Source organism: Prionailurus viverrinus, chromosome E3 (assembly GCF_022837055.1).
Source record: "Prionailurus viverrinus isolate Anna chromosome E3, UM_Priviv_1.0, whole genome shotgun sequence".
Classification (NCBI taxonomy): domain Eukaryota; kingdom Metazoa; phylum Chordata; class Mammalia; order Carnivora; family Felidae; genus Prionailurus; species Prionailurus viverrinus.
The window spans coordinates 14,770,528-14,782,863 of NC_062576.1; the positions used below are offsets into that span (position 1 = coordinate 14,770,528).

General features: G+C 44.0%; 1 protein-coding gene across 2 annotated transcripts in view; it reads left to right on the forward strand.

Annotated features, from left to right (window-relative positions):
* GALNT17 (polypeptide N-acetylgalactosaminyltransferase 17) overlaps positions 1 to 12,336 on the forward strand; it is a 246,543-nt gene that overhangs the window by 208,226 nt on the left and 25,981 nt on the right. For both annotated transcript variants that reach the window (XM_047837433.1, XM_047837434.1), the window contains 2 exons: positions 2,142 to 2,279; positions 10,280 to 10,375. In XM_047837433.1, the coding sequence (XP_047693389.1) occupies positions 2,142 to 2,279; positions 10,280 to 10,375 (234 nt within the window). The remainder of the gene's footprint in view (positions 1 to 2,141; positions 2,280 to 10,279; positions 10,376 to 12,336) is intronic.

Below are 12,336 nucleotides of genomic sequence, written 5' to 3' on the forward strand. Positions count from 1 at the left end.
AAACCCTGCTTTACGTGGGGCCTGGCACAATGGAACTCTCGAAATCCAGTTACAAAGAGTAGAAGGGTCTTATTGAATTAATCCCAGCCGTACTGTAGTCATCCGGATGCCCTGCTCCTGAACGTCCATGGTGTTCTGGAAGCTTCTTAACCAACGACTCCATGATTTGCCCTCACTTTGTGCCCTCCCACGGAGCTCCACCTGCCCCATGACATACACCCCTACCAGTTTACATGGCTCTTCAAGTCTCCTCCATATTCTCTCCAGAATACAGCCTAAGAAAACCCCCGTGTTGCCAAAGCCTGACAGGAGTACTGTGTGATGGCTGTGCCTTGATTTGGTTGCAATCCCTGCTCTGCCGCTTACCAGCTATGCAGTCTTGAACAAACCCATTTACTGCCTCCGTTCCTGAGGCTCCTTGCCCAGAAAATCCTTCCGAAGGTGACTGGGGGAACTGAATCTAAAGTACTCGCTTAAGTAATAAGTACTAAAGTACCCCCATCTAAGTACTAGAGTACTCAGTTTAAGTACAGAGTACCAAAATCATCGATCTAGGTGCATGTAATGCACTTAGATCCACAGCACAGCGGGGTGACCCCCCAAAGTTGGGTTTATCTCTTCAGTCAGAGTACCTGTAGGTGTCTCAGCCATGCCCTGAGAGAGTCGCCTAGAATTGTTCCCTCTGAGGACCGGCAGATTTCAGGTTTCAGGAGGCGGCAGCCCAGAGCAGCAGACTATGTGCAGGATTTCTAGATAAAGAGGGTAAAAGTGAAGAATTTGTATCATGTTGTTACAGTTATTGAAATAATGTTCCCAAGCATTGAAGCCCTTTTGGCCATAATAGCACTTTGTAGCTGTCAAACCAGAAGTGACTTGACATGTGGTTATTTATATAAATATAGGTACCCCTTGCTGAGCCCTGGCTATGTCCCTGGCACTCAGGAAGTATGATCAAAGGAGTCCCCTTAAACGTACTCCCTAAGCAGTATCTCATTTAGCGCCCCCGTAACGACCTCATGACAGAAGAACTTTCTGCCTCAGTTTCCTTGCCTATAAAGCAGAGATTGTTGACATTCATCTCCTGGGGCTCTTGTGAAGATAAAAACAAGGCTTAGAGTATAGCAACTGTGAAGGGCTCAATACATGCTAGCTTGATATGGACCTGTTATGACGTCCATTTTACAGGTGAGTAGACTGAAACTCTGGGAGGTGACGTGTGACTTGCGTAAGGTCCTACGTGTAGCACACGGCAGGGCAGGGCTGTGAACTCACATCCTTCCTCGACTCTCCCCACAGCCCTGTGAAATCAGTGCAATCAGTATTATTATTCCCGTTTGTGAATTTACAGTGGCAGTGTGACTTAGGGTCATAAGCGCTCAACGCGGCTGGCCGTCTTCCGATGCACATTTAGGGGGGTTTTCCTTTAACACCACCATTTGGCTGTTGAAAGGAGAAATCTTAACGAAATAATATGAACTCCCCCTGGCCCCCGAGCTGCCGCCTGGCTGCCCGCCATTGTGGAGACAGCGTCCTGTCCCTCCTGGTTCACGGCCATCTTGCGGCGGAGCCTGTGGAGTCCTATTTCAGCTAGTTTATTTTCCCTTGTCAGCATGTAATGAACCCATTACAGGTTCATTTCTGTAAAAGCAGAGTGAATTATTCATTAGAACATCATTACAAGCTTTGCAATGGAAAATTATTTTCACTTCGGTGTATAATGAACTTCACAAAGGGCCAGCAAAGGGGGGAATCACACGTGTATAGAGAAGAAAGACAGGAGGTGGTTATAGGCATTTATTTTCCTGTCTTAATCAAATAATTCCTCTAATAACTGGCTCTGAGAGTCACTGAGGAAACGAGGGAAGATGCTGGGAACATAGGTTGTCAACATCAGTGCGTCCTAGGATCCCTTTTGTGTGGTGATGATAAGGACGGCTCCTTTGGGGGGCCGCGTGCTGCACTCAGGGGACCGTAGTCTAGCCCGGGGCTCTGGGATCGAATGAGTCCCCTTCAACCTACTTCCCAAGCAAGCATGCAGGACATCAGGTTTCTCTCTGATGGCTTTCCTCAAAAGCCACCCGCCTTTTTCTCCGGCCAGAGCTCCCCAGTCACTAATGCCCCTTGCTTCTCTCTACTTTCAGAATCCAGGAATTGACATCGGTGATGTCTCCGAAAGAAGAGCCTTGAGGAAAAGTTTAAAGTGTAAGAATTTCCAGTGGTACCTGGACCACGTTTACCCAGAAATGAGAAGATACAATAACACCATTGCATATGGGGAGGTAATTAAGACCACACATGCCCTCAGCTTGGATGGCGGTGCAGTAGGCTGGGGATTGCTCTGATGGGGGAAAACAGAGGACAGATCCATTCATTCATTCATTCATTCATTGAGTGTTTTTCGGAGGTACAGACCTGGCAGCAAGGCTCTCACCAGCTGGTGGGGGGACACATGTAATAAATGTTACAATGGGGGGGACCAAAGGCTCTGGTAACCTATTCTGTCTCGGGTGTAGAGTGCATGATCAGTTCTATTTGGGACATTTTGACTTTGAGGTCCCCCGGGACCCGTAAGAGGGACGTCGAGCAGGAAGTTGGAGATAAAGACAGGCAGTGACTGGAGCTGTCCACTGCTCAGTGCTGGCGGCCAGAACCCCTTGCCACCAACAAAAGGACAGACGCTCCTAGATCTTCTATGATGATATAACATCAACTCTCTACACATTGAAATAGGTAGACTTTTCTCTTATTACAAAGGCCATTAGTATGCATTTCAGAACAATTTGAAAATACTAATAAGGGGCAGCGAACACGTACAAGATGCACCAGGCACTATTCTAAGTGCTTTTCACCTGTGAACTCATTTTGCCCTCTCTTTATGAGTATTATGTCCGTGTTGTTGATAAGGAAGCTGAAGCTGAGACTTGGATGAATTCAATAATTACCGAAGGTCTCGGGCTGTAAGTCATGAAGCTGGCCTTGGACACAGGCATTCCGACTTCGTAGGTGATACGTACATTTTGATGTGTGGTCTTTGGGTGTGTGTCTGTGTGTGCATTTTTTGCTAAAAATATACACACATGTATATTTTTATAAACACATCTGTATCTATGTATTGCTGCAGCCGTGGTGTCCACGTGTGTAATAATTTGAAATCATAACATACAAGGAATATCTGTGTCATTTCCGCAGCCTTAGTAATGACTGTGTATGTCATTGACTGTGTATGTAATGACTGTGTATGTCATTACACATGACTGTGTAGTGACTGTGCATGATACCACCTTTGTGTGCCGTGTTTTGCTCGATAATACAGACGTTTATGTTATTTCTATTTTTTTCAATATCGTAAGCACCACCGCTGAGAACATGCTGTGTATAAGCCTTTTTACTTCCTTCCGTTGTGTGTTTGGATGAGGCACAGAGTGAGGCCAGGGCGCAGGGCGCCAGATGCACCAGACCCACTGGTGACACCCCCACTAGCTCCAGTATTCGGGCTGCTTCCCAGAGCTGCTTGCGGCTGAAGCTAAGGCTCTCTTTGACTTACAGTGTTTCCTTTTTCTGTAACTGTGTATTTTCCCGCTTCATGCCCGATGCCTTTTATGGGAAGTAAGTAAGGGCCAGATTAAACCGTCAGGGTGTGGGCGAGGTGTCCCTCTGGAGCCAGAATCTGGAATGGGAAGCATGTGCCTTGCGGGCACAGTCCATATAGTGATTAGGGGCGCGTGAAGACTGAATCACTGCACAGGGCTATCGGGAAGGTGAAACGAGCCGGGATATGTTGAGTTTTTAGACCAGTAGCTGGCACTCAGCAGTGACTAGTAACAGGTGCAAATTGCCTTATCTTTTCTTCTTCAAAACAAAAGTGTGGTCTGGGGGTTTAGGGTTATCAAAGTAAGGTCAAATAAAAGGAGGCATTGAAAAACAACAGGCTGTAAACGGATTATTCGTAAGACAATTGGGTGAATTGCCTAGTTCTTTGGAGAAGAAAACAGTTGAGATCCTTGCAGCTCACCATATCCTGAAGTGTATTTCAGATGAACTTTAGCGTTAAATGAAAGAAAAGAAATGATAATAGGACCATACGGAAATGCATGTGCAGCTGGTCTCTGAAAGGGCCAGAGCTTCCTAAGAATGAAAGCCTTGGAAGAAAACGCAAAAGTAAAGGATAATGGATCCGAGCTTATAAATATTAAAATAATCTATACATCAACCGAATAGAGAAACAATATGCCAAACCACAAGAATGGTATAGATGAATGGACAATGCCAATAATATCTAATGAGCTCCACAAACTGAATTACATCTTAATAATTAATTTAAATAAGAAAATAAAACACCCCCAAAGAAAAATAAAGTATAAGAGAAAACACAAATGGTTGAAAAACATGGACGTTTTTCATTGATTTCATCATCAAAGACATTAAAATGCATTGAGGTAGCTTTGTGCTTCTGCCAAATAAACAAAGGTTCATTTTTGGAATACATGTGGGCATCCTGCCAGTAAGATCTTGGTTATATGAAAAATCACAGATCCTCTGGTGAGGGTGTAAATTGAAACAAGCTTTTTAAATAGCAGTTTGAACCACATGTATTAAAAGGCTTAATGAGAGTCGCACTCTCATCTCTACCCTTATCCTAAGCAAATACTTTGAAATGAGCACAAAGATTTGAGAGTAATTGTTCATCTCCGTGACTTTTTTTTTTATCAAAAAAATTTGACTCTCACTTGAAGGTTAGTTAAATATACCATATTAATCGTTTGAAATATTTGCAGCCATTTCGAAAGGTATGTACAAAAGTTTAATGACTTGAGAGAAATGTTGATAGTCTAATTCTTAAGAGGAAAAGGTCAGGATTATAAAATTGGATTAGCTACTTACTCTTTTAGATTGAAAGCAAGTGAGAAAATAGCATGGGGAAATGGAGACACGGGTTCTAGTTACCTCTGGGTGGAGACAGGCAGCTTTTGTGAGGGTACTTTGTCATGTGTTCCCAATTATTGTTAATGTTTGTATGATAATACCATAATGAGGAGGAAAACAGTATTAAAAAAATAAGGAATAAAAACGGGAAAATGAAAGACGATGGCCAGGACCCAGTTCCACAGGCTGTGCACTGAACAGCTCCAGGGCCTGTCATTCACATGAAGTACAATGTAAATGATGTCTCTGGAGCTGAACAGTGGGATGGCTGGCCATGGAGTCAACGTGGAAATCATAGACTGGTTTTGGGGAAAGGGGCGGCTTTTGTTTTTGCAAATCTCTCTGTCTCTTTTAAGTAAGAAATTCAGTGCATACACTCTATAGGAAATATAAAGATGAAACAAAAGTGATTCCAAATCCCAATTCCCAGATATGATCAGTGTTAACATTTTAGGGCATTTGCTTTTATCACTCCTTCTCGGCTTGCTGAGCTCAACATATGCTAAAATATATTTCATATGGACTATAACATTAAATGAAAGAAGTCAAACTAATCAGATTCAGTTTGGTAACAAAATCTACCATTATTTAGACAACTCTATTTCTAATACTCCCTCCTACTGGTTCTTTTCACCACACCAGGCCCCCGAGCAACAGGAAAAAGAAGAAGGCAGAGTGAATATCGTACTGTATTTGCAATTTATGTCCTCCGGTTTTCATGTACAATTCTGTTTGAGAGTCTTTCCCCAGGCCAGCGAATATCTCTGGGTTTAATGCTCCTTGCTCCTTCCCAATTTTTTAGCGGGCTTGTTTCTTGGCTTTAAAAAAACGTCCTCGTCACGTGAATGATCTGTGTCTCGTTGTTAATTGCATTATGGTAACCTGTAACGTTCTGTTGTTAAGTTTTTACTTAACTTCTCGTTAGTTCAGGGGCACCTGGGTGGCTCGGTCGGTTAAGCGTCTGACTTGGGCTCAGGTGATGATCTCACAGCTCGTGAGTTCGAGCCCCGCATCCGGCTCTGTGCTGGCAGCTCGGAGTCTGGAGCTTGCTTCAGATTCTGTGTCTCCCTCCCCTGCTCATGCTCTGTCTCTGTCTCTCTCTCTCAAAAATAAATAAAAGATTTAAAAAAAATTTTTCGTTAGTTCACAGGCAGTGTAATGTTAGTTTCAGGTGTGCAGTGTAGTGATTCGACCCGGTTATATTACACTCCACTTGACTTCATGTTGGAGACTCAGGGATGAATTTTTTTTCTTTTTTTTCAAAAAACGTTAGAAGCAGTGAAGTTCCTGGATCGTGGGGTGGTTCTAGTTTTTGAACCTGTTGCTCATCACAACAAGTGCCCTTCTTAATCCCCATCCCTCCCCCACCCGCCATCCCCCTCCCCTCTGGTAAGCATCACTTTGTTCTCTGTAGTGAAGAGTCTGTTTCTTGGTTTGCCTCTCTTTTTCCCTGTGTTGTTTTGTTTCTTAGACTCCACATGTGAGTGAAATCACATGGTGTGTGTCTTTTTCACACTGATTTCACTTAGCTTAATACTCTCTAGCTCCATCCACATTGTTGCAAATGGCAAGACTTCATTCTTTTTTATGGCTGAATAATAGTCCATTGTGTGTTTTTTACCACACCTTCTTTATCCATTCACCACTCGATGGACATTTGGGCTCTTTCCATAATATGGCTGTTGCAGATAGTGCTGCCGTAAACATCAGAGTGCAGGGACCCCCTTTTAATTAGCATTTTTGCATTCTTTGTACCTAGTAGTGCAAAGATGCTCGACCTCACTCATCATCAGGGAAACGCAATGAGATAGCAACTCACACCTGTCAGAATGGCCTAAAATCAACAACACAAGACACAACAGATGTTTGAGGATGCGGAGAAAGAGGAACCCTCTTGCACCGTCGGTGGGAATGCAAACTGACGCAGCCGCTTCGGAAAACAGTATGGCGGTTCCTTAAAATTTAAAACGAGAACAACCCTACGATCCAGCAACTGCACTACCTCCAATGTTTTGTTTTGTTTTTAATTCGTCTCCGAGTCTCCAAAATGAAGGGTCAGGGGGCATGTAACACAAGAACGTTAACACACTTTCTCCTTGACTGAGAAAGTTCAACAACTTCTCAGCCTTTGCTAATATTATCTGGGGTTTGGGGCGCAAACATTCTTTTCCTTTATTTACATTTTATACCTTTCAGAATAGCTTTACGGTTAAATTCGTTTCAGTAACAAGATGTACGATTATTCAGGCAACTGTATTTTAACACTTACTGCTAGCAGTCCTGTTTGCCACGCCCAGACCCCAGCATGGTGACAGAGGGAGACAGACACCTCTGAGCAGGTGTCAGCCCCAGTGTTTTTCATCCTGACCACAGCGATGGCGCCCAGGCCCACTTACAGAGTAAGCCACCTTCCCTTGCTTTTTAAATGTCTATTCACCTCTATTAGCTAGAATGCTTTAACGTGATTTTTTAAATTTTTTAATGTATTTTGAGAGAGATAGAGAGCGCAAGCAGGGGAGGGGAAGAGAAAGAGAACAAGAGAGAGAATTCCAAGCAGGTTCCGCACCATCAGCGGGGAGCTCCGTGCGGGGCTTGAACTCATCAACTGAACCGTGAGACCATGACCTGAGCCAAAATCGAGTCGGACGCTCAACCAACTGAGCCACCCAGGCACCCCTGCCTTAACATAATTTTTAAAGAAAGACATGTGCCCGCTTTATGTCCTGATTCTTCCATGTATGAGATACTGCTTTTCCACATGTAAAAGCAACTCAGTGAGCACAAAAACATTCACCGGGTCTTTGGTCAAAATTCTGTGGTTGGCTCATACTGTCCTCGTGGCCTGAAGTGCCTCTGCCCCTTGTTTGATTTTATTCATCTTTGTTATTCTCTTACCATTATTTATATGAAAGACCATGCACATACGGTATGCATAAAGCATACAGGTGCAGCATAATAATATACAGCAATATAATAATATACAGATGGAATGGGGACGTGTTTTCGTTGCTGTCCTGGCAAAAATTCAGTCTTGCACGAGCTCTTCCTGTGTCTGTCTCTCCAGACCATGGACTGTTTCAGGACAAGGACTGTGTTGTTTATTTTTGCATTCATTGAACTTAGCACAGTCCCAGGCACGTATGAGGCCCTCCATAATATTTATTAAGTTACTGAATAATAGATTTCTTTGCATAAACATTAGAGACAAAATTGAAAAGCCTGGCATTCTGAAATCATTATAGGGAACAAATATGCCATAAAAACAATACCTTAATATATTAGGAGCGCTTCTAAATCTACAATAAAACCACGGGAGATCCCAGTGGGGAAATAAGCAGATAATTCTTAAAAAGGGAAACAATTGCTAAACTTGAAACTCTCCAATTTCCTATTAATTGTCAATTCATAAAAACAAGAATGTCTTTCCTCACCTCTCAAAACAATACTCTCTATCACCTGTAATTTTTATTTTATACTTCTCTTAAAAGCTTCATTAGACTCCATTGGACACATTTTTATAATATTGCTCTTGTGTATACATTAAAAAAAAGACATAAGCAAAATACATTTGGTAGATGTTATCACTTTCAACATCTTAATTCTTCTGAATTACTTTTTGACTCAGAAGTTTGCTTGGGTTTTTTTTCCACGTAATTTATCCTTTGCCTCATTGAAAGCATCGACAGTGAGCGTGTCCTCAAAGCATCTACAAAAGAACTAAAACACAGCACGGGGCTCCAAGGCGACTCAGCAGAGATCTCTTGCTTGGGACCTTTTGTGCAACATATCTGATTCATCACTTCTACCCCTCTGCATACATTTTTGGTAACTTGGGTTTAAAGCAATACCCCCGCCAATTTCTTTAGAATTTTTCTTCCAAGCAGCTTTCTTTTTTTTTCCCTCCAGCTTTATTGAGATATAATTGACATATAAAGCTATATAAGCTTAAGGGGTCCAACATGTTGATTTGACACACTTACATACTATAAAGTGATTATTGCCATAGAGTTAGCTAACACCTCTGTTACATCCCCTAATTACCATCTCTTTTTTTGGTGATGAGAACATTTAAGATGATCTAATCGCTGGGTGATTTTCCAAGTATGTGATACAGTATTATTGGCTATGATTACCATGCTGTGCACTAGGTTCCCCAGCATCTAAGTTTGGATGTTTGTATACTTTGACCAACACAATATTTTTAAAGCATGAAACTCAGGACTAATAAGTATTTACATACCTCGTGGATGGGAATAGAAATTAGTTTGAAGCTCCCGGAAAGGATTTGGACGGCAGGTTTTAAGAACATTAAGGCAGCCCTACCTTCTGCTACCGTAACCGCAGTTCTAGGATTATTTTCTTAATAAAACCTGAAGGGTGAACAAGCTTTACACAGTTGCTCATTACGGTCCAACTTGAGCAAAACAAAATTGTCTCAGAATTAGGGAAAAAAATTAACCGAATTTGGGAAAGGATGGTGAGCAATTGTTACTTTCTTCTACAGTTTTCAAGATATCTCAGTAGGATGGGGTTATTTTTGTAATCTTTAAAACAAACAAAAAAAAGGCAGTGAAACTCTGCTCAGTTGCCTGAACCTAAACACAGTTTGGGAGCACAGAAGCCAAGTGCCCCTTGTCTCCCTTCTTGATTTGTCTCTGGTTAGTTTGGTTTCCATGGAGGAGACCGAGTGTAAGACCAACAACGTTTTCCCACCGGTTTGAGATTGCAACATGGCGGGTGGGATGGACACCAGTCTAGGTTCCAACGAGACAAATTCTTCCGTGTTCCCAGAGAGATGTGCGTAGCTAGGTTCTGGGCTTTTGTCTTGGGGACTTCGGTCCGTTCTGCCACAGATGCGTTCCAAACACCTAGCATGGTACCTGCCACCGTCTAGGCATCCAGTAAGTATTCTTTGAATATGTAGATAAGTACAGAAATATATAAATAAATTGTTGCTCGGCGGCAGGGTTTTTGTTTGCTTTGGGGGATTACTGGTTTTAATGCCTCCATGCCAGCAGTGACTTCAGAAACTGACCCATGATTCCCGGGGTTATTAAAAGCAGTGTTGGTGTCAAGGCCCACTCTGGATAACCAGTGGGTAACTGGTGTTCCTATGTCCAGATGTTCCCTAGGCTTCTCTTCTGTGCTGGGGACGGGGGAGTTGTGTGTCAGCAGGGGCTAGGGGTGTCGCAGGCAGAGCGCTCATGCCCACACCGTCCGTTGAAGGACTTTGTCTTTCTTGCCAAAATGATCACCTCACAGAAAAGTCCGAACCAAGTCATGGCGGAACAAGGGTTGGGCAGCGGAATTTCCACCAGATGAGCTCTGATGGGTGATGTTTTGCCTATTCCTACAGCTTCGAAACAACAAGGCTAAAGACGTCTGCTTGGACCAGGGGCCACTGGAGAACCACACAGCAATACTGTACCCATGCCATGGCTGGGGACCCCAGGTAGGAGCCCATCTCTGACCAGGAGAGGAGTAAAATCACCAGCCTCCAGAGGATCTGTGGGGCATCTGTTGTTCTCTACTTTGTAGCTGTTCTGTGTTCTGAGATTTTAAGGAGAAGGGCAGGGGTTGGTACATTCTGGTTGTTCCTGCATAGCAGTTGGGAAAAGATTCATGAGTGTTTGCATCAGCACAGATATTAAGAGGATCAATGGGCACACTGCATACCGGATAGAGAATGTGAATACATTTCAGAGTCATGTGCAATTAGGCAAGTATCTGCCACATGGGCATACGTTCTAATCATAACCGAATATGCCCGCTTACGCGTACTTCAAAGAAATAACAGACTTCCTCATGAGAACATGCCTGACATGTTCATCCCGAAGGACCTGCTGGGTGGTAAGTGTGACCGGGTCTGTAAGTACAAGAGCGAAGCGCTAACTGGGGAAGAGAAACGTGCCGGTAGTAACATTTCAGAGAACACACGCGTTCTCCGGTTTCTCAGGAGAACACAGAATAACTCAAAAAGGGCAACACATTCGACCAACATTGTGAAAATAGAGCCTAGTCAATGAATTTCCCTCGGCAACTTTGTGCTAACCCGAGGTGTGTGCGCACATGTATGCATACGTGTGTGTTTACGTATGTATGTGTGTGCATGTGTGTGAATAAAGAGCTTGGCAGAAACTCTCTGAGATTTGGGAGAAAACGTACCCAAAAATGTCATTAGACTTGACATTCATAAAAGTTTAAGACATTTTTTTCATGTCAACTAATAGGAATAAAAGGCAGGCTACAAACGGGGAAAACATTTATGATGCGGTCCTCGTGGAGCACCAGACAGGTGATTCTGAGCCAGACTCAGTGATTCCCTCTCTCTGGATCTCAGTTTGCTCCTCTGTAATAGAAGACACTGGACAAAGTGCCGCGTCAGCTCCCTTGGTCCGTCTCTTGTTCCGTGAACCCAAAGACATTCAGTTGCCAATTCACATTCAGAGTCACGCGCGCACATTCAAGCAGGCATTCGTTACGGCTCATGGGTTTCCTCTGTTCCTGGCACTTTTGCTTCCCGTTAAGCCAATACCTGGAAGGAGAGGAATTGTGTTCTCTCTACCATCATGACAGGTAGTTCTTTCCCTTTTTTTAAGTGTACTTACTTATTTTGAGGGAGTGGGAGCAAGCTCGAGCAGCGGAGAGGGAGAGAGAGAATCCCAAGCAGGCTCTGAGCTGCCCAACGTGGAGCTCAATCCCATGAACCGTGAGATCAGAACCTGAGCTGAAATTGGGAGCCAGACGTTTACCCGACTGAACCACGCGGGCTGCCCCATGGCAGGGAGTTCTGATAGTCCAGACTCTCAGCATCCCTTCAGTGTGTGACAGGTCTTCTGAAGGTGGATAATGGGTACTGCGAGACAGATTGAATCCTGAGCCCTTTGCTTCTGGGGGGTAGACGGGCAGCATGGGGAAACTGAGGCACAGAGGAGCGAGTGCCTGTGAGCAAAGCAGACGAGAACCCACGCCCTCCAGCCTGACTAAAGTGCTCTATGTTCAAACCCATGTACGTCAAGATGATTTACTTGGCTAAAAGCACGCGTGGGGAGCAGGAGAGCGACCAGGCTCTCCACAGGGAGGCACTCCGAGCAAAGGCATTAGGGACTAACGAATCCAGGGAGTGTCTCCGTTCATTTATCCGTTCGCTCAACAAGTGTATTTTTCTCACTGACCACAGGTGCTGGTCACGAGTATATACGGCGGTGGGTAGGCTTTGGTCCCTGCTCTCAGATGGGCTCCACTTAAGGGAAGAGAAAAAGAGACAGGAGACTCTATAGCATAGGAAGTGTGGAAAGAACAAGATAGCCCGGGGGCTGCAACACAGAAGGTGGCCCAGCATGGCTGGCGCTCAGAGTTGTGAGAGGGGAGGGCTGGCTGGGAGATCATGCAGAAGGGCATGGAGAGGTGGGT